The sequence below is a fragment of the Chelonia mydas genome, chromosome 10 (genome assembly GCF_015237465.2).
Source record: "Chelonia mydas isolate rCheMyd1 chromosome 10, rCheMyd1.pri.v2, whole genome shotgun sequence".
Taxonomy (NCBI): Eukaryota; Metazoa; Chordata; order Testudines; family Cheloniidae; genus Chelonia; species Chelonia mydas.
In genome coordinates this window covers 46,542,248-46,565,547 of record NC_051250.2, presented here as the reverse complement: position 1 = coordinate 46,565,547, position 23,300 = coordinate 46,542,248, and the positions used below count along the sequence as shown (strand labels likewise).

Sequence of the window (23,300 nt, the reverse complement as noted above, 5' to 3'; positions counted from 1 at the left end):
CAGTCTTAAGGAATGTCAAGCCACACTTTTTACCCACACAAAACTGACTTATAAAGAGCAACAAACGACATTTTCACACCTTGCTTTAGAGAATTTTTGTTTATTGTTATTCTCCAGAATGACACTGATTTATCAGGACAGACACGGAATGACTCAAGGAAACAGCAGCTTTCTGAATAGTCACAAATGGTCCAAATATTTAACCATCCATCCAATTTGTTTTACATTTTAAAAGAACCCTGACTGTTGATACATTGAAAGGATTATATGGCACCATTACTACACTGAACTATGCTGAAATACACACTGGTCATAGAGGTTTTTCTGTTCTCTACTATCCAGCTGAACTCCGTCTAGAACCTGTCATGCCAGAGCATTCTCTACTGTTTGTTACAGAAGCAAAACCCACCATGATTCAGTGCAAATTTCCCACAGAACCTTCTCAGAAAGCACATTATTAGATTTCAGACCACTTCGCCTTAAGACTGTTTATGTCACAGACTAGGCCATGCTCACAACCACCACTTGCCTCCACCAACAAATTAAAAGTTACATATGGCGTGCAATGTTCCAACTAGAGACAGGACTGAGCTAGAATCGTACATACATCCAGGAGTTTTGGGAGATGCTAGGTTGGATCTGAATACACAGACGTACACCCACCCCTCTAATTCTGGATCAGGGTTGAATCCAAAGAGCAATGGGACCTTTTATTCTCCAGGATCTTGTTTGGCTTGGTGTACTCCAAAGATGATGGAATTCTCCTGAGAGAAGATTGCTGGATTTCAGCCTTCAACCTTCACCCGACACAGATCCAAGCACCGACTCTCCTCAGCCCACCTCTAGTTCGAACACTGAGCCTAATTCTTATCCAGCGCCCAAAGGGCTTTCTCTTACAATTTGAAGAGATTTGTTCTCATGCTGTTATGGAGCCCCATGTCCCTTTTCTCATTCTATGCCTGGCACTTTACTCCCAGGCTGTGAGGTTTATTATTTTATCTTTGTGTTACAAAGGTGGGCCTGAGTCAGTTCCGTAAATGGGGATGGCATATGGTGCTTTAGTGTAGTTAATCGTAGAATACCTGCTTCAATACAGCAGCATGTCCTTAATTCTGACCAGCTGAAACTCCAAACTAGTTTAGCAAATTCTTTCCAGACAGAATTAGGAATGAAACTCCATTTTAACAGAGTGAGGAAATAGCTATAATATATTAGCTTGTGAGTGTCGCAATTCAGTGAAATGTTTTTTTATAGTGCCACAGCGCCAATCTGTGCACTTAAGAGTGTTGGCTTCTGAAAGTTGTTTCCAGGGCACGAGGATGAAGAGGACCAGAAATATTAATGAACATACCTCATCATTTAAAGAACTTGTGCAGTTTGCTGAAGTAGGTTTTCAAGTCCTCAGAAAATTCTATTTACTCCAACAAGGATTCCATTTATTGTTGTGTTTTAATAAGACATTGAGGCTAGCAAGAAATTTGCTGCTGGGAGGGGGAAAAATAAGAGAAAGGGAAAGGAATAGAGCTGTGAGAAGATAAGAGCAGAGCACCAGGCATCAGTGAGCTTTCAAAGCACCCATCTACACTGCAGTCTAATCCATGCAGGATTAACCAGTTTTTATTAGATCTACACAAGAGGCGAGTGGATTACTCCAGGTAGCCAATGAGCAGATGGTGGAGATTAGCTGGGGGATGAGCACTGGAGAGCAAAGGGTGAAATATTTTCTATATAATAGTCTTTAGAGCAATGATAGGTCTCTGGAAAGACCTATGTTAAGTAGTAGGGGCTTTATACTAGAGAGTTAAAATCTTAGCATACATAATTTAGTGCATAATAAGGTTGGACACAATGCACTCATGAGGCATAGACAAATGGACAGTGCTCACAGATTCTAATGTTTTGTTTTTCATTTAGTAGATACAGTTGGAAAGAAGATTGTGTGATTTCCTTAACAATATTCATATTTTTAATAGGCATGAAACACTCCCAGTCGTGTGGTCAAGGAATCTAAATGCCACTGTTTGCAAGATAACAAAATGCCTGCGCCTCTCAGAATGGAAGTTGGGCCTACGATGCATCACTATGGCTTAAGATTTTGCCATAGTAAAATTATGCGTAATTCACAGCACAATCACAGTAAAAACAGATCGTTTCACGCTATGGTCAGAGCAACTTTGTGGACCCTGCTGCTGTTTGCTTTGATATAGTCCTCTTTGGAACAGGTCTAGATCAAAGCTAACGAACTGTTAATCTGTGGCAACAACGTCCACTTAAATGGCAAAATTCACAGTTCTGTGCCAGTGATGATCACTGTGACATAATCATATCTTTATAGCCCGATCTTTCGGAATTGGCTGGACACACGTAGAACATAAAACTCAAGACAGAGTGAGGAATCTCCAGACAAAAAGATAGAGAATGGGGGTTGCAGATTTGTGAGGAATTTAACTGTGTGAATACTTTATAGCCAATGAACTGTTGCTATTTTAAAGTAACACCCCCCTCACCCTACCTGCCAGCCAAAAAGCTACATTGGCATCCGATTTGCCATTGGAAATGCTGACTCCACCAATGGGCCAGAGCAGATTGTAATCTCATATTGGTGAGAATCTACTGTAAATCCTTTGATTTCATTGGAGTTTCTCCAGAGTTAGAGCAGTATCTAAACCCTTGGCACCATTCGGCTAGCAGTCACAGGTTAAGTACAAACAATAATTAAATCAAGGTACCGTATTCTGCACAGCTTCTGTCATCAGTGGCAGCCATGCTGATGCATTCAGTGTCATTTTACTGAGGATCAGTCACATTCATAGATTTTGGGCATGTAATAGAGAGGAGGGTTGGCTAAAGCTGTATGTTTGTGTTACTGCGTGTTTTAATAGGTTATCTTTCTTACTATGAACACAGAAGGCGAAATAATCACTGTTAATGTCTACATTCTCAACCAGGGGACTAACAGACCACAAGGTTTGGTAGAATACATTTTAGACTAGCTATAATTAATTGCACAATATTTAAAATCTCATTAAGTATATACTAGGCTCAGTGAAGGCTTCCTTTCCTCCATAAGATATATACATTTTTATCATACCTTTATTTCACAGCCTTGTCAAAAGACAACTGGCTGCTGCAGAATTATTTAAGTTGCATCCTTAAAAAGGAAAATTCTTTATTCTTGGTTGGCTTTGCTGGAAAAAAATCATTCATATCGGCATAATTCTTGCATATATATTTCATATACAGACATTATTAGACAGCTAAGAGATGGGATTTTGATGGCCTGAAAAGCAGGGCAACTAGAAAACAAATAAGCTGTGGAATGTTGAGTCACTAAATTACAGGACCACCACTTGCCTGCTGCTACAGGTTTAAGACTTTGGGGAGCATTGATCAGGGAAGAAAGGAGATACTTGATCAAAGGGGCCTGATTAGATTAAATGTGAACTAATTTCCGATTATGGTTTGGTGAAAATCTGGCCTCCCTACTTAAAGTGCTTTCAAAGTCTAAAATGTCTCTCTCTAAAAATAAGCATATTTCACCCCTATTCCTTCCCAGTAACATCCATTGCCTCGGAGTCAAAATATTTTTCTTTTAACCGCGGGGGCTGTAAATTCCACCCAGGATCTGAAATTGAAGTTGTTGTTTTCTTCTGCATTTTATATCAGCAAATGTGACAGTGCAAATTTAGTTGACCACTGCACCGACAACGTGCAAGACGTCTGAATCCAACTTGCTCTCCCCTAGCTGCATGGGGTTTTCAGGGCCAACAGGAGCAAACACTTAGACATTAAAGTTGGAATTAGCAAGCAAGCCTGATCCCAATGAATTTCAAGGGAAGTTGGGCACTTCACTCCCTTAGCCTCTGGTTTTCAAAGGAGCCTAAAACCAGCAGATGACTTGATAATTTGAAGGGCCAAATCCTGGTCACACTACTTACATAAGCAATACAATTGAAGCAATGTTTCTAGTAACAAGATTTGGCCCTTACTATGGCAAAGAGTAGATCTGTTGAAAAACACTGCGCCAATTTTACAATCACTTTTCCCACCTGGACACCTTAAAAATATAGGGCTTGGAGTGTGGAACTCAGACCAGAGCTTTTGGAATGTACCAAAGTTTCACACTAAAGGGAAGGTCCACTACAATTCAAACAGGGCAAACTCCCAACACTGCCTTGGGGCCCTTGCTGTACAGTTACACACCAATACTGTCTTCCTCACAATACATCGAAGAATAAATGATTACAACACCATGTGTTAGGAGAACCTGTTGTCTCTGAACCTAGGAGGGACGATATGGACCGGGAGCCCCTCCTGGCTTCAGAGAATTTAAGTGCCAAATCAGCTAGTAACTTGCTACAATAAAAATAATTCCTGGGATTGGATGAATTGGTACCAGTCCTCGCTAGAGACAGCCACTACTAGCCACACATTAGCAACTGGAAGTATTAGCCACTGGAACTCCCAAGTTGTTAGGGATCTTCAGTTTTGCTCTTGACATTTTGGTGAGCTTGTTGGGGTTTTATTTTTTTGCTGATGTTATTACATACACCTATCACCACAGTAATTTAAAAATCACCACCATACACTACTTCACAGGGGAACACAAGCACACAGTTACTACCGCACAGCACGAGTGTCCTGCAGGTCAACTCACAGCTTCTTCAAAATGAGAAAAGAGAATCAGAAAAAAGAAAAAAAAAAAAAAACCAACCCTGTTCTAGAGTAAAGGGAAAAAATCAAGTATCTTACGCTTCCCTTATTGAAATCCTTACACAGAACTGGCTCAGCAGTATTCTCCCTCTCCTCTCCCCCCCCTCCCCTCCCCACCCCACCTCAGGACAGAGTCTTCTGCTCACATCTCATTGGAATAGGTGTAGTTAGGAGTGGCAGAATACTGTGTTTCGTGCTGCATCGTGGCCCCTTGTGCAGCTCCGACTGCCGCGTTGTGCGCTGCCTGTTGTACATGCGGGTTCTTCCAAGCTCCCGTGGTCCACTCTTCCTGTGCTTTGCTGAAACTCCCTCCGCTGCCCCGGTAAAATTTATGCACCTGTGTAGGGCAGGGTAGAGAGAAAAGAAATCACTGATTCACAGAGGCGAGCCCCCAACTATTTTTTTTAATTGTCTGGCTCACCTGACAGAACCTAACGCAAAGTGTCCAATCCCGAGAGGTGCTGAGCACTTGCAGCTCCCATTGACTTCATGGGCAGTTGTAGGTGCTCAACCCCTCAGGATCAGGACCGAAACCGACAGATGTTGGAACGACAGCCCTGGAGACGGGGATGCTCCACGCAACAGCCCTGGCAGTGCAACTCTTCTCACCAAAGAGGCTCAACCCTGACCTAATGGGACCCACTCTGATGGGTGAAAGCAGTTCGTCCTCCATCTCCATTTAGTTTTTGCGCTCTACATAGACGGCCAACAAGAGAAGCAAATTGACCAATTGGGACGGTAGTTCATGATGTGGGTGACTGTTCACTGGAAACCGTAATGAGACAATCAACTCAAGGCACATATGCCACCGATCAATCACCTGAAGGTAACTATGTTTGGTCACTATAGATTGGAACAGACAACCTACCCCATTACAAGTCTTCCCCAGAGTCATTCAGTCCCCTCTATATCTACGTTCCTAAGGCAGGAAACAGGATAGAAGGAAAGTTGCATTTCATCAGACACCATTCACAAACACCTACCTCATTTTCTAACCTCAAGAGCTCCTGCCCATCTTGCTAACCTCAGAAAACTCATGTCTGTGCTTTGGGGGATTAGAGAAGTTGTAACTAAGACTGAGCAACCCACACATCAAAGACAGGAAAAAAATAACGTGAAGGCTTTAAAGATCTCGTTCCTAGCTCTAAAACAAAGATCACCATCAAGGAACCAATCACAGGGCAGCGGACCTCTGTGAGAACGAAGTTCAGGAACAGGAGAAACGGAAAGTTTGGGGCTTTAATGAAGACTTGAGTTTGGTTTATTTTAGATTCTTGCTAAACTTTTTAAAAATGCTAAAAATTTCTTACCAAACGTAAGAATTTCCCAAGGGAGCCCAAGCTATGCAAGCAAGCAACATTCCTATTTAAGTTATTCTTGCCCAGCTTCTAGGACGAGCTGAGCAATAAGAGTTCTTGTCTGTTTTTTTTTTTTTTTAAATTCAGCAGCCCACAACCTGCATCTTGCCAGAGCCTAAGGGAACTCAAACATCAGGGGTCAAGTCCTGTCCTAGATCTGACAGCACTAGATTTGGAGAAGTTCTAAGTTTGGCAAAAACAGTTGTTTCAGCCCTAAATGCTACAGTAGCACCAGAAATTGTGAACAAAGGGTTGCTCCTAACAGACCAAAGGATGGAAAGTACCCAGTGGAGCTCTCTCTAGAAACACCATAAAGCAATGAACATCCCAGCTTGACCTCCTCCCCAGAAGGCCACCCAGAAAATGTCACAATTTCGGGTCTCTAATCCAGCACTCATACCATACTGAGGGCAATGAAGGAGAAGACTGCCACGACTGTAAACATGATGGTGGGGATAAGCATCACCACAGCTGCACCCACACTGGTCCCAAAGAAGGATATTGCTGCGATCCAGCCACTGCAGGGAGATGAAAAAGGGCTCTGGTTAAACAATGGCATTGTTGCAGCCATGCATATCCAGTAGCTATGTTTTTTTTCCCCATTGGCTTTGTATGCTGCAAGTGGCAAACCTCACTCTAAAATGATTCTTCTCTCTAACTCTTCAGTATCTTGGATGACCCTTTCCCTGGCTGACAAAAGATAATGCTAAGCCATTCCTGAAACCAGCAAGCACTAAAAGGGCCACCCCAAAGCCTCCTAAAAGAACTAGATAAGTTCATGGAGGATAGGTCCATCACTGGCAATTATCCGGGATGGGCAGGGATGGTGTCCCTAGTCTCTGTTTGTCAGAAGCTGGAAATGGGCAACAGGGAATGGATCACTTGATGTTACCTGTTCTGTTCATTGCCTCTGGGGCACCTGGCATTGGCCACTGTCAGAAGACAGGATACTGGGCTAGGTGGACCTTTGGTCTGACCCAGTATGGTCGTTTTTATGTTCTTTTTATGTTCTACCTCCTTCCTCAGCCACATCACATCCTTCGTCACCCTTCTCCTCCCACTCCACTAATGCACTCCTTCCCTACTCCCACTTCTACCCACTCAATGTCCTGAACTAACTGAGCCAGGGGACTCTGGAATGTTTTTGTTCCTCCATCCTGACAGGAGTCAGGTGTGCCTAGCACCTGAAGAGAAGAAAGTTTGAATGTGACAGATTCCTGTCTTCCTTACCAGACTCCCCAGCCAGGGATCCCCACCGCCTGGATAATGCTGATCACCAGCTGGGCCATGAAGGTGAAGAAGAAAGCCATGAAGCTGAAAGAACTGTCTGTCCTATAAGAGAAACAACTTATCGCTATCCTCCTCCTCACTGCTACCCGTGTCTCAATCGGTACTCCAGCTGCACTCCAAATGGCAGCAAGGAAGCACTCGTCACCCTGAACACCCAGTATCTCTGCCACCAGCTCAGCTAAACAATCCCTTTTATTCCAGCAGAGATTTTTTTTCCCCCATGATGTGGCGGATGAGAATGGGGACGGATGGTCCAGTGCGAACAAGAGCTGCCCTCAAAGAATAGTCAGGTTAGTGACATCACAGCATAAGGAAGGAGAAAGGAAAATGTGAGGGGCTCAAGCTAGGCAAACGGGCTTCTCTGGCCTTTAAGTTATGGCAGCAGGTAGATGGTAGGTCAGGTAGAGGGGGTGTGAAAGGTGGTAAGAGTTTCACATTCAGCCATGTGAAGCAGTCTGTGCTAACTCAGAGGGCAGAGCTTCCCCAAGGCTCTATTGGTACGTCTACACAGGGATAAAAAACCCGTGACTGGCCTGACTCGGGCTTGCAGGGCTTCTGGGCTGAAAAATCTGCTGTGTAGGCATTTGGGCTCAGGCTGGAGCCAAAGCTCTGGGACCCTGTGAGGGGTGGATAGTCCAGCTGGGGCCCTAACATCCACACAGCAATTTTAAACCCCATAGCCTGAGCTCCATGAGCCTGAATCAGTTGACCTGGGCCTGCTGCAGCCATGCTTAGGTCTTTTATCCCTGTGTAGACGTACCCTATTTAGCTACTTACATAGCCCTAATTACCATATTATTAGAGCACCTCACAGTTAGCAGATTTTATCCTCAACACCCTTGTGAAGCAGTGAAGTATTATCCCCATTTTGCAGCTAGGAAATGGACAAAGTCACACCAGTCTGTGTCTGACTGGGGAATTGAACCCAGCTCTCCTGAGTCCATGTGCAGTGCCCTATCCACTGGACCATCCTTCCTCCTCGCAAGCAGGGTGGACAAAAAGAAATCAATGATTTAAAAAAATAAATAAAATTTTTTTTATTTTGTTATTTAAATTAAAAATAAACCTGTTTAAAATGAAATTGGCTAAGGACTAAAATTATTATAAGCTCTTAAAACATTTAAATAAAAAATAACTAAGCTAAATCCATAAGCCTGTATCAAAAACTGAGTTAAAGGCTATTTTTCTGTATTAAGAAAGAATCAGGGGGACATCATCTAGCTTTTGAGGTCAAGCTTTATAAATATGGCACAGTAGGTCATGTACTGTATTAAGGGCTTGTTTAATAAAGTAATTTAATATGCTGTTCTGAGTGTTAAATTCAATTCCAGTTACCATCACAATGCAGCTTGACACAAATCAAGAGCAAAAAGTAAATTATCTGGCAAATATGCAATATACCATTCACCATTTTCTAAGATACTAAAATGTACAATGAAGAAGAATCTGAAAATATTAAGCTATATAACTGCTTAAATACACGTATATAGTTATAGCATACCCTCCTAGGTAGCAAAAAAGATGTACCAAAACTAATGTAAAGGTTCTATTTAGTTGTAAGTGAACATGCTTTAATGGTTATACCAACCAATGAGAATGCACCTCTCTTTAGAAAATGAGTGAAGTACAAATGCAAAAGTTGATTAAAATGATTAACTCAATGCTTTCCACTTGGTGATTTAAAATCGCATTGATTTAAATCAGTCCACCCTGCTCTCAAGTAGGGAACTAATGAAGCATTCAGCAAGCTGCAGGGGACTGCTAGAATGGTGTACTTTACATTTGGTGATGCGTGGATTGCTCTAATCTGCACACATAACCAATACAAATACATGCTATCCACCCCCAAAAGGTTTGTAAAAGGAGCCTCTAGTAGAAAGAAAATATTCACCACCAAAAAAAAAAAAAGTGTCAGATCTCCCCTGCAAGCTGGGGCTGCAGAGAACTGAGTTTCTGGAGCTAGTGTGTTGTCTAGGACAAAGAGAGGTCCACAGAGCCACATCTCTGGAGGTAAAGGGATAGTTGGATACCCAACAACTAGTGTGAACTGCCACAGCTCCATTGACTTCAATGGACCTTTGCAGCTTTACACCAGCTGAGGATCTGTCTTCAGGTTTCCTGCGAATGAATCTAGTGTCAGGAAAAAGGAATTTGAAAGAACCTCAACTTCCAATACCTCTTCCCTCACGCTTTTGCATCGTGGCCCAATGAGACCTGAAAGTCAAAGCATGAACCTTAGAATTAAAGGCCCTGATTCAGCAAGATACACAAGCATGTTCCTACTTTCTGTTGACTTCACCGGGACAAATCACATGCTTAAAATTAAGCAGGAACTTAAGTACATTGCTAAATCAGAGTCAGAGGAGGAGCTATTTAGCTGCTCCCTCCTCTTTCTCTCAGGACTGAAGAACCCTTTGGTTATTGACTCAATGCAGAGGATCCTAGAGTCAGAGAAGTGTGCTGTAAAAGCTAGGATTGCTGGTACCCTGTAGTTCTTAGCTGGAACGAGGGGGCTGTGATGTTAGGAAGAAGCACTTGCAACTCATCTAAATATTGACCTATCTTCCCATCTCCAGTTCTAGTATCAGAGAAGGGCTGTCAGAGTTTCTCTGATCCCCGAGGCATTTCTCTTTAGGAGCCTCCACATTCTGCAGCAAAAGCACAAAGTCTGTCAACTTGGACAGAAACAGAGCTGGAATGTATCCATTCATTATGCACTGTACCTGTGGACTCTGGTTCAAGTTACCATGTGATAGAACACAGCATTCAAAGTTTTCTGTTCACATATACTTCCCAATCTCCCATGACTCACTGTCAAGAACTCCACTCAAAGGGAAAAATATATATTTGATATATTAGTCTTTATGGAGAGCTGAGATCTTAATCCTGAAATCCAAGTTTTCAAGGTAGGAAAGTAAAGTTAAAGGTGGGAAGGGGAAGGGAAGGATTCCCAAATAGAGGTGACCAAGTCTAAGCATTGGTTATTCACGAGAAGAAAGGAGAAAGACATTGAGAAGCTGTGCCCAGCTGTGACCACTTACTTGAAGGCTTTGTAAATAGGTCTAAACCAGCAGACATAGGAGCAGGGTGTAAAGAGCAGGAGCCAGAGAATTGCCAGTCCAAAATTAACAGCTGCACCGCCTCCAATCAGCCATGCGAGGCAGCCAATCAGATTCACTGCCAAGGTGATGCTGTTCACTGCAAACATATACACACAGACACACAGAGGGAGCAAAGTAGCACACTGCAAGAAAGTAAGCTGTGACTGAAGGGGCCCTTCAGATGGCTACGTCCATGGGGTTCAGAAATGTTCAGGCAAGTTTAATCAAAGGGTGGGATTTTGTCTTCAGTTTTATTCTTCTTCTCCCGTCTATAATTGTCACAGTTAGCCTTTCTACACCCAACAGGCTCCCTGAAGCAATGGTTCCAAGCTAGCCAGAGCAGGCTGGCATCTATGAACCTTGGCCCAATTGTGGGTTCCCTGCATACGTCACCCATTACAGGAGGTGAGAGTCTGGGAGTGGCGGAAAAGTACAATCATCTAAGAGTTGGAGTAACTGAAACACAATTAACTTCTCTCTTGCCACCAATGGATGATAATGAGAGAAGTAAAGGAAGCTCCTCACTTGCCACCAGCAATGGCTTCTAAAGGGAGCGCGCTGCCAGGCGAGTTGGACCAAGTAGCCAAGCTGCCTTTCCCAGGACAAATCTGCTTGAGCCGTTGGACACCAACTGACTGATTCTGAGAACGGAAGTCACAAGTTCCTGGCTGGTCTATGGCACACCCAGATCAGTTCAACAGGAAAAATATTTCTCCAATAAGATACTAGGACACTAAGTGATACAGGCCTACTACAATGAAGGGAACCCTACCAGAGACTAGACAATGCAGAGGAGAATCTGTCATCTGCATTCCTGTGCCTCAGAACTTCAGGATGAATCTTTGTTTCAATCAAAATTAACGCCGTCCCACCAACCAATGTAATGGAGCAGCCAGCTGGGATGCTTCGCTGTACAAGATGAAAATGTTCAGCCAACCCAGTGATCTGACTGGCAGGACATCCACATGTGCATTACATCATGCAGCACTCAAGGACATCCCCTCACTGTCTGAGGCCCCCCCCAGCTTTTTTTTTTTTTTTCTTCCAGGGGATGGTTTGGACTCCTTTCTGACACGTCTTCTCCCCAGGAAACAGGCTCACCTAAAGGGTCTCCTTGGACAGCACGTTAATAGAAACAATCTCAACAAGTTCAACAGAGATGTGGTGTTTGTGCTTTTGCTTTTCAAGGCTTGAGAACAAAAAGGGGCCTATTAAATACAAGTGTAATGAGTGCAGCCAAATCAAGGATGGGGCATCAAAGTGACTGCACACCTCCCTCCCGGCACCCAGCAAAATACACTTAACAGAATAATTTGTCAGTTTCACTACAACAGCCTCCCTGAATGAGGAAGGGGAAAGCCAGCACAGCTCCAGACTCCTAGCAGGACACAGAACCAAAGCTGAAAACTGAGCAAGGCAGCAGGGTGGGAAGTCCACTGGAGGAGATAGATGTATGAGTTAAAAGCACAAGCACCCAGTCCCTTTGGTGCTGATTCAGCTCCTTCTAACCTGCACTTGGAGCACACACCGCTCCCCAGGGAAGGCTGCTTCAGTGCAACACTCCATTTTGCTTTCAATGTTCAGAGAGAACACCTGATAAGGAACAGAGGTCATCTTAAAGGCAGGGGGTGCCCGCGCTCGCTCCCACAGACCCTGTATGTGTCATCCAATCACCCAGTAGCATCCCCCGCAAGGAGGAGGATGGAAATGTTCATTAACAGCTTCTCCTCTCCCTGCTTCCATCCCACCCCATCTCAGAACTTCTACCTAAAAAAATCATCTGCACTGTTCTGGTTTACATAGCAGCAAACTCAACAGTAAAGCTTCAGAAACAGCGTGGGTGTGGGGAGGGAAGGGAGGGACACAGCTGGAACAATCTTTGATCTCATTTAAAAAAGGGTAGTGACTTCAGTCACTAGGACTGTCACCGCTACCCAGAAGTCCTCAGTTTAGGCACAGGTCAGGTGGAGTAGCCATGCAAGCTTCTCCACCAGGAGTGCTGTAACCTCACCCTGGAGGGATTTCCTCTGGGAACAAGTTTAGTTTCCAAGGGCCATTCAATCCTTGGCTTCTCCACTGGGCTAGCCAGTAAAGGGGCCAAATCATGCCAAATGCAGAGGTGGTTTCTCAGAAGTGGATTTCTGATTAAACATTTCCTGCGTACCCCAATTTGTTCGGGCAGTTGTGACACTGACTCTCAGCACTGGCCGGGTTTCCTAAGCTCCACACCAGGCTTCAGAAGGGGGAAAAAAAAAAACACACCTGAAGGAAGAGCAGCCCAAAGGGGGTGTAAAACCTATTCTCTTCCCCTCATAGGGAAGCCTACCACTCTGTCTGCTTTACTTGTCCACAGGTCAAACTAGTAGATGGTCCCTATCCAAGGGAAATCGATTCCAGCTGCCAGCTAGTTGCATCAGTGGCATTAGGAACTACCCAAGGGCCCACAGCTTGGTGAAGAGCACATCACACAGCAGCTGCAGAAGGGGTAGGTGAGGTTTGGCTCTGAGGAAAGCCTCAAGCACCTGCACCTTGGGGAGCAGGGTACTGCAGAGGTTACACTTTTTGGCTGGGTGAAAGAGACCGCACTCTGCATCAGTGGCCCTGTACACATTAATTTAAAGTGGCATTTCAGCTTCAGAGGCAGCCATGCTGCTTTGGGCTGGATGTGGAATTTGCAGACTGGGAAACGGGGGAGTAGTGACCTAAAATACCGGGCTGGAGGACAGCTCCATGGCTTCCACCTCAATCTGGCTCAAATTCCTGACTCAGGAGGGCCTTGGCAGGAGTCTGGGTGGTGAAAAAAAAAAAAAAAAGGCTCTCCATTTGCAGAAACCTTGCATGGGTTTTTTGGCAGAGAAGGGAGCATCCAAGCACAGATATCGCTGCAATATAAAACTCAGAAGTGTGCTGGCATTTCCCAAGTGATGAGCTCTCTGGCTGAGGGAGCCTGACAGGGAGAAAATCAGAGCAGTAAATCCTTCAGCAAAGAGAAACTCATTGGCTGATCTGTTCCACCTCAGGGCAGGCTCTGTGAGGGAGCAGAGTTCATGAGTGGTCTCTGGTTTGTGACGTGCACGTGATCACCTAGAGCAGGGGCGGGCAAACTTTTTGGCCTGAGGGCCACATCAGGTTTCCGAGATTGTATGGAGGGCCGGTTAGGGGGGGCTGTGCCCGCTCCCATCCAACCCCGCCCTGCTTCTTGCCCCCTGACAGCCCCACCGGGACTCCTGCCCCATCCAACCCCCTTTGTCCCCTGATGGCCCCCCCGGGACTCCTGCCCCATGCACACACACCCCCCACTCCCTGTCTCCTGACCAACCCTGGAACCCCTGCCCCTGACTGCCCCCGGCCGCCCCATCCAACCCCTCCTCTCCTTCCTGACTGCCCCCCTGGGATGCCTGCCCCATCCAACCACCCCTGTTCGCAACCCCTGCCCTCTGACTGCCCTGACCCCTATCCAACCCCCCACCCCCTGACCACCACCCCGAACTCCCCTGCCCTCTATCCAATCCGCTCCCTGCCCGCGCTGCCCAGAGCGCCAGGACAGGCAGCCACACTGCCCGGCTGGAGCCAGCCAAGCCACCGCGCAGCATAGAGCTGCTGCTAGAGCACTGCGCCGCTGGCTGAGGCTGCGGGGCAGGGGATACAGCAGGGGAGGGGCTGGGGGCTAGCCTCCCGGGCCAGGTGCTCAGGGGCCAAGCAGGAGGGTCCCGCAGGCCAGATGTGGCCCGTGGGAATAGTTTGCCCACCTCTGACCTAGAGGGTTGGGGAGGATTCCCTGAGACGAGTTCTATGACTGGCGCCAGCAGAGTTAAAGCTAGAGATGAGCTCAAGCCTTTCAGAAAATCAGATCCCAATTGGAACCCAAACACTGTGACTGGGGCCTCTTTATAATGGCCCAGCCCAGAACCCCACTCCCCAGATATGGAGAAGCTGAGATTTGGAGCTGAATGTCAGGACCCAGATCCCATCACTAGTTTAAACCTCTTCGGAAATATTCAAGAGGCAAAAAGTCCCTAGACTCTGGGGCAGGATGATGTTTCCCTTAGTGCCACTCTGTTCTTAACACTAACACTTCTAGAGAAGAGCATTCAGAGACGCAGCATGAGCATTTCTCTCTCGACCCATCTGATCCCTTCCCCTCCTGCAGACACAGGGTGCCTGCCCCAGGGATGACTCACACATCCAGAGGTAGTAAAGGCGCTTGGCCATGGTGCGATGCTGTGGTGGAATGTCATCATCAAAATCCTGGTAGAAACATGGCTTCAAGGGGATGAATCTTGGAAGCGGAGGAAAATTGTTCACCTTTTCTATGACAAGAGATAAAATATGTATCACTGAACAGAACCCAAAGCAAGTCTCCGTTCCTCCAAACTGATCTGATGTTGCTGATTGGTTAAAGTGCTGATCTAACCTGAGCAGTGACTTTGAAAGTGGCCTAGTGGGATTACGTGTTTGTGTCTCACCGATTTCCAGATTTGCTCAGTTTATAAGTAAAAAAAGATGATTTCCCCTCATTGCCAGCCTTGCAACTCAGCCTGAGCTCTGACAGTCCAGCTGGGCTCTTTCTTTCCACACACAATCACCAGGAATAAAGATCGTGCAGATCAAATTATACCCTTTGTGACACATGAGCCCACTGAAGGTAAACTTGGTTGCAAAGGCCAATACGTTACCTTCATTAAAGCACTAAGCCCTTTAATAGAAAAAACAGTTCTACAAGAGCCAGCAGAGATTTTCCTTACCTGCCATGGTGTCTGTCCGTCTCTACTCCGCAGCTAAGTTAGTGAACAGCTCGCACCTCTGCCAAAACTGGAAGAAATCAAAAGACAGTAACGACATTAAGGAAACAGACACTGAGAACAACAGGAAATAATGTTTCCTCTACGTTCAACCACCTCCCAGGATTTACTCTGTTACCGGAAGTTCAAATGTCCTAACACCATAATCCTTCCCCACTGATTCAAGCATGGGGAAATTCATGTAGTCTCTTGGCATTTCTCCAATGTATATCCTCTCCAAATTAAGGGAGTAAATTGAATCCTCTCCCGCCTCCTCCTCTCCCCCTCCAAAAACCGCAACAACAACAAAACAACTGGCTTCGCTGCAACAGTCCCTGGGATGATCCTCAGACAGAAAGATCCCAGTTACCTTCAATCAACATGAAAATAACCCCCAGTACAAAAAAACTGGCTCCCAGGGACAGTGCTATAATAAGGCATGGTTGAATTTCCCATTGTTTATGGGGGGGGGGGGGGGGGGGGGGGGTGTGTGTATGTATCCCTTCATTTTCGATTTTTATTTTATTTAATTTTTCCTCGGAATTTATCTGTGTTTATTATTACAACAGCAAAAACAGGTGCAAAAAACTCAATTTTTCTAGGCAAATATCGGGGTTTATTTTGGTCGAAGGATGGGGGGAAAGTATTCAGTAGATTAATGCTTTGATTAACAGAATTCAATGTGGTTTGCTGCAGAACTAAAACAGAACTCAAAACAAAATGCCACCTCTGAGTTTAAGAAAACAATATATCTCTAATCCCCAACAAACAGTTTACTGTTGCAGACTTAGAACTATTAGCCTCTAAATATTTACATTTAATAATTGGGCCACACCATTTGAGGCACATATACTCAACTTCATCCTTTTCTCCAGTATGTTTGTTTTTTTAAACTTTCAAATATTTCCTTGAGTTCTGAAATGTATTCTGATACAGATTTTTGTTTTCTTCCCATTTTAGTGTGTCAGATCTTTACAACATTATCTGCTAACAGCTTGAAATGTGTATATGGTAGGCATGAAATTCATCAGTTTGTTCAGGTGCGCATGCACTTCAGAGCTTGTGTGCATGCCTGTTTATTGTGTTTATCTTCTAGCCTAACACATAGCCTTGCTTCAACACGCAGCTTTGCATATATACACAGACTAATACATTATCATAATACATATATCTCATTCAATATATTGTATGTTTTCCTAAAAAAACAAGTTATTTTTTATATATTTGAATGATCCAAAAGTAGGGTGAAAATCAAAAATACTTTTTGTAAAACCTGGGATTTTGGGGGGGTAAAAAACGGGTTAAACTGTAAATGAAGAGGCTTATATATTAGACACACGTCTCTACAGTATTTATGCATATACGCAGATCTATTGTTCACCCCTGGGAAAGCCATTAGAGTAGCCCACTGGCTACAAAGGCCTAAAACACGTGTTCCAACTAAAGTGCTGGCTGCAGCCAGAAGAGTAAAAGCAGATTCAGCAATGTGGGGCAGGGAGAGGCTTAGGCCTGGTCTACACTAGCCCAGTAAATCAATCTAATTTATGCAACTTCAGTTATGTGAATAACGTAACTGAAGTCGACGTAATTATATCCATTTATCACAGTGGCTTCACTGCACTGTGTTAACGGGAAAGCGTCTCCTGTTGACTTCCCTTATGTTTCTCAGGGAGGTGGAATACACAAATCGATGGGAGAGTGCTTTCCCATCGATTTAGCGTGTCTTCACCAGACCCTTCATCAATTGCAGCAGTGTCGATCTACCGATAAGTGTAGACGCCCTCCTACTCAAATGGCCTATATCCACCTGTAGTCTATTTAAAGGAGAGACAATCAGGCTGGAGAGCAGGACAGAGACACATTCAAAACACTGAGCCTACCACTCTCTAATCCATGGAAGGGAGTAGTTCAGTGAAGCACCAGGGAGCACATTGTTCAGTGTTTGCTAGAAGCTGGGAATGGGTGACAGGGGATGGATCAATTGATGATTACCTGAGCTGTTCATTCCCTCAGGGGCACCTGGCATTGGCCACTGTCAGAACACAGGATACTGGGCTTGACGGATCTTTGGTCTGACCTAGTGTGGCCATTATTATAGCTCTCTGGGAACAACCAGCTCAGCTCTTGTAGCTTGTCATGAAGTCACCAGGCAATGCTCTGGAACTTCTCCATACGAAGCCAGTCAGGACTCTGGGGGAGCATGCCTCCTCTCTGTGAGCGTACTGTCTCCAGGACAAGAAGCTTACACAGCTTCGATCTTCCTGAGTCTGACCTCGGAGCATTCAGCATCTCCTTCCACACCTTGCGCTTCCCACAGCAAGTCCGCACAGGGAGGGCTCCTGGAGAAGCCAGTGGGTCCTGCACCCCAATTCCGCAGTCAGACACGACTCTCAGCCAGCCAGTAAAACAGAAGGTTTATTGGACGACAGGAACATGGTCCAAAACAGAGCTTGTAGGTACAGGAAACAGGAGCCCTAAGTCAGGTCCATCTCGGGGCCAAGGAGGCCAGAGCCCCATCTGGGCCCCCCTCCATTTCCCCAGCCAGCTCCATACTGAAACTCTCCAGCCCCTCCTCTGGCTTTTGTCTCTTTCCTGGGCCAGGAGGCCATCTGATCTCTTCATTCTTCAACACCTTCAGCTGGCACCTCGCAGGGGAGGGGCCCAGGCCATCAGTTGCCAGGAGACAGGGTGTTGGCCATTCTCTGTGCAGACAGCATCACACTGTCCCTCTAGGGCTCTGCAACAATCACACAGCTTATCGCCCTGCCAAGATACTTAAGAACTGCATAGGGGAAACTGAGGCACTCACACAATATTCAGAGAAAACATTATGAACATTCCCACTTCGTCACATCGCTACACAACAATCACAAGTTTGGGTTTGTATTTTCCTAGAGACGGGTAAGAATCAAAGCCCAGACTGTGAGTAGTTTGAAATCCTGATCCAGGGACATGCTGTGGCATAGGATACCACCAGAATAAGACAATGAGCAGTGGAAAGCAACACAAAGTTGTATCATCCTCAACTTACTTGCATTCAGAAATTAAAGTGCTTGAGAATGTTTTTGCTTTATAAAGTGCACCAAGTACAGATTAGTTCTGGGCACATGCAGAGTTTAAAAAACAATACACTGTAAAATAAATGAATAAATCTCAAATGCCTTACACTAGGCCCTGAAGGTCACCAGACTTGGGCTTGGTTAGAGCAACTGGGGGAGGAGGTGGGGAAGGAGGAAAAGGAATGAGAATTCTAAAGTCAAGGGCCATCCACTTAGAACACCATGTCCCCAGGCATTTAAAGGTATGGGCTGACTGCTCAAGGACCCATAGTGACCTCAGCTACTTCTGCTGTGCATAGGGAAGGAAAGAGTCTCTCAGGAAATTAGATTGATAGAGCTACAGGCACACATAGGGTATTAGAAATCAGTATAAGAACCATGAACTGCACCCAGAAGGCAGAGCATTTGTCAGAACTCCGGTTTAATATACACACTAAGGTTGCCAAATAGGTCAGTCGCCATATGGAGCACGTGTCTGCTGAAGTTGTAGAGCTCTGAACTAATTGCATCACAGCTCAAATGGTCTAGCTCCCACAACGTCCTCATATGTACACTGAGAAAGAAATGGGAGCACACAGACCCTTGACTAGAACCCCACTTAAGCCTGCACATGAGCCCATAAGACAGGTAAGCCATTGCTTCAAAACACCTTCTGGGATCCTTCCAGAGAGGAAAACCGGAAGCACTCAAGAGCGGTACTATCCACCCAATCATGGCTTTCAGTCAGCTAAACAAAACCGCACAGATGATGGTACCAAAGGCTGCAGGCAGATCTAAAAGAAGCAGGATAAACACCTGCCCTTTGCCCATCATTAGGCAGAGTTTGCTCACCAACTAGGCTGCAGTAGTGTCAATTGCATGTCACACTACCCAACCCAAAAGCCAGATTGAAAGGGATCAAGGAAATCTAAGGGACTCCAGGTGATACCAAAGCTGCACTAGTGAGATTCTTAATTGTAGCAGAGGCCTAACCACCACTCATTCGAGTTACACTGACACCTTGCCCTCTCACAGGGAGGCATTATTCTCAACAATAGACCTGGTACCTGTTTGATTTCACTAACAATGAGGGACATATGTTCATCTTGTAGGTCTCTGTCTGAAGCTCTCCCAGTGTATCTCCTTGGTGAGCTTCAAAGTGATAGTGCTTAGATGCTATAAAAAAACCCCATAGATACATACAGATAGCACCTTATTATTAAGTCCTTGTACCAATGACAAGCTGGACCTAAATTTTGCAGCAAGACAGCTTCATTAACATTTGTAAAAAGTGAGGTTTCATTGAATTAAGTATGGAAATAAGTCAGTTCCGCAGCTCCCATATTATTTGGATAAGAAGCTCAATTGGATACCATCTCCACGTTTTCAATTTTTACCATGCTGTAGATTTTTGAATCTACAAGAAGAGGAGAAGAGGTAGACAGAAGAAGAGATGGACTGACAACATAAAAGAGTGGACAGGAATGGACTCCGCGGAGACTAAAGCACTGACACACAATCGTCAGGGGTGGAGACAATTGGTTGATTGCTCATCAGTGATGGTGCCCCAATGACCAATGCGGTTATTGGAGTGATGATGAGATTTTTGCATAGAAAACAGAAGAGCATCACAGAATGTGCCAGGGGAAAGTGAGGTCCTGACAGCTGGTGCTTTTGGCACCCAGGAGGATGCAGAAGAAGGTTTGGCATTGGGGATAACACACACTGCTTCGGCATTTCTGCTAAGATAAGTAGCTGAGGCCTCTGACTGCATGTGCCCAAAACACAAGACACACTGGGCCTGATTTTTAAAAATAGATGAGCACACATGGCTCCACTTGCAGACAGTGGGAGTCGGCGCTACTCAGCAATTCCAAAAGAGCAGCCCCAAGGGTGCTCAAGTTAAGTGCCCCATCAGTGATGCACAGAAAATTAGCAAACATTTACAAAAACCCTAGCACACAAATCTGTAAAGCCCCTTTAGTGATCAAACCCAAGTTTGGGGCTTAAACTGACACAAAGTCATTTTCACATAAACAAAGTCACCCAACACAACCATCCAAACCCAGTCTATTGTCCCTTTACCTGCACATCTAGTACAGCTATTAAGTTCATGCTCAGACAGTCAGCTTGCTGAATATTCTATTCCCTCTGTTATTACTTGTGGTAAAAGTGCAAGTGCAGATGAGACAGGGTCATTTTTACCAACGGGGCCTATCTAGCCCTCCATTCGCACAGACAAGGCCCATTAGATTAACTAAGAGTGATGAAAAGTTAAACAAATACACGACACATATTTGAGACAATATCCTAGCCCTCCTGGAGCCAATGGACGTTTTGCCATTGACTTTAATTGGACCACCATTTGGCCTTCATAAAAAAAAGTAACAGACATTTTCTCTTTATGAAGTGAAATTCCCACGACTGCCTGCAGATCAGTTGCATGTGGGCTCCACATTCTCAACATCAGGGCCCGGTTTTTCTGTATAGCCAATACTATACACAAAAAAGCACTCTTTGAATCTATCCTAAACATTTATCTGACACGACTAACACCTCCAGCTCCCTAAAATGTGACATACTGGGTGGTAATAGGGTTTACACTAATTCACACTTTCCCCTTGATAGAGAAACACATACAAGTGAGAAAAAGGACCATAAAAATAAGCAGGTACAATATCTTCTCCCACAACCCTGCCATTCATCTTCAGGGGGGACTGTGGTGGAGATTTCACTGGAATATTCAACTCCTCTCTCTGCTGCAATAGGGAGGTCTGTGGTGAGAGTCACTGGGATATTAACCCACCTCCCACATGCAGTAGGCACAGAGTCCCAGTGTATTTCAACCGGGGAGCGTTAATTCACCCGCCTACCACTTTAGGAAGGAATTTTCTCTTGCATTGTAATTGGAGCTGGAATCAAGACAAAAGACTCACATCTGGTTAGCCAGTGCCCCAGCATGCTAAGGCATTCAGATCTAGGGTTTTGGTTCAGCGCATTATAAAGATGGGGACCCTGGACAAAATTCAAATCCAAGTTCCAATTTCAAAACACCGCACAACATCAGGGAAGTAGGTTTCCTCTGCTTGGGCCCATCTTTCATTGCAATACACATGACAGTTACTCACTCCATGTTAATAAACAAGCCAGTTGTGCGTTCCACTGATTATGTCACTGTGCAGAAGGCAATCAGGCCTTCCAAAAAAAATCCCTGCACACTGAGAGAGAGAGCTATTAAGTGGTGGAAGGCCCCTTTGCATGTGCACACATACCCACAGAGGGGGACAGAAGGCCCCTTTGCATACACACACCTGCAAGGGTATTTTTGTTCGTTTGCATGTATGTGCACTTGCACACACGCACAAGAGGAGTGGTGGGTGGCCCCTTTGCATGCATGCACACACAAGGAAGGGAGACCCTGCTGAACGCACGCACACACACACACACACAGAGGGGAGAGGGACGGCCCGTTCGCATGCGTGCTGGTGCACACATACACAGGGGGGTGGGCGGCATATTGGCAGACACGCTCCCGCACGGACTGGGGGCTGCACGGCCCCTTCTGGGTGCCTGCATGCAGATGGGCTGGGGGGGCACAAGACCCCGCCCCCGGGCAGGGCGCGCACCCACGGGTGGGGGGGGGGGCTCAAGGCCCCTTGACACTGGCGCGCACCGACGGGGAGGGGGGTGCAGGGCCCCTTGGCACGCGCATACTGGCAGCGGCAGAGGGGCAGCCCCAGCCCGGCCGAGCCCCGCAATGCTCGGCCAGCAGGGCTGGAGCCGCCGGGGCCCGGCTGACGTCACGGCGACCCTGACAGGGCCCGCGGGACTCACCTCCCTGCAGCGCCAGGCCAGTGCAGTGCAGAGCGTCAGGCCCCGCAGCCCTTCCCCGTCCCGGGCAGGAAGCTCCGGTTCCGCGCCCCACAGCCACCGCCGCCGCCGCCTCCTGCCGCAGCGACCGCGGCTCGCGCCTGGCTCCGCCCACTCACGCCCCCACCCCCGCCAGGGGCGGGGCCCGCAACTCTCGCGAGAGCCGGAGCAGCCCGGCGGCCGCTGTCCAGGGTCCTGGGCCCGGTAGCTGCGCGGAGTCCGATCCCCACAGCCCGCGGGGGCTCCGGCGGCGCCCAGCGCGAGGGGAAAAGGGCGCAGGGCGGGACCAGCCTCTAATCTCTGAGGCGGGAGGGTCCCCCAGGCGCTAGGGCACAGGGGGTACCGGGCTATGAGGGGGGCAGAGGTGACCAGGCTCTGAGGGGCCAGGGGGTACCGGGTTCTAAGGGGGGCAGAGGGGACCAGGCTCTGAGGAGGGTGGGGTGCCCCAGGCTCCAGGGGGGAGAGGGTACTGGGCTCTGAGGGGGGCAGGAGGGACCAGGCTCTGAGGGGGGGAGGCCCAGGCTCTGAGGGGCCAGGGGGTACCGGGCTCTAAGGGGGGCAGAGGGGACCAGGCTCTGAGGAGGGTGGGGTGCCCCAGGCTCCAGGGGGGAGAGGGTACTGGGCTCTGAGGGGGGCAGGAGGGATCAGGGTCTTATCGGGGTGGGGTGCCCCAGACCCTTGGGGTGCCCCAGGCTGTGAGAGGGGCAGGAGGGCCAAGCTGTGAGTGGAGCAGGGAGGCCCTGGCCCTAAGCGGAGCAGGGAGCACAGAAGGGCCCACTGGTCTAGGGGTGTCAGGCTTTAAGATAGGCAGGGCAGGCTGGAGGCCCCAAAATTATACCACTACAGGATTCTCCAATATCTTTCAATCTGTTTAGTTTATCAAAAAGAAGACTGAGAGATTACTTGATTATAAGGTATAAATACATTCATGGGGACTGTGAAGCTTAATTCTATCACATTTATAAATGGTTTTTAAGATTTTCAGATGGAAGGTGCCATAGAAAATCAATATATTATTATTAATAATACAAGAACGATCAAAATTATTGAAATATGTATTTAGAGTCCTCAAACACCACAGCAACACCAATGTAACATGTAGTGTTTGCACCATTCATGTTGATTGCTGTTGATTATTTTATTTTATTT

The 23,300-nt window shown here is 46.4% G+C and overlaps 1 protein-coding gene across 1 annotated transcript; it reads right to left on the bottom strand.

The window, feature by feature from the left end:
- Window positions 1-84: 84 nt before the first annotated feature.
- On the bottom strand, window positions 85-22,278 carry SCAMP5 (secretory carrier membrane protein 5). Its single transcript, XM_037910647.2, has 7 exons — window positions 22,116-22,278; window positions 15,208-15,274; window positions 14,644-14,772; window positions 10,403-10,559; window positions 7,302-7,403; window positions 6,472-6,589; window positions 85-5,050 (listed from the first exon to the last, which is right to left on the bottom strand). Exons 2-7 carry the CDS (start codon window positions 15,212-15,214, stop codon window positions 4,856-4,858), a joined length of 708 nt encoding a protein of 235 aa, XP_037766575.1. The 5' UTR covers window positions 15,215-15,274; window positions 22,116-22,278; the 3' UTR covers window positions 85-4,855.
- Between the last annotated feature and the right edge of the window lie 1,022 nt (window positions 22,279-23,300).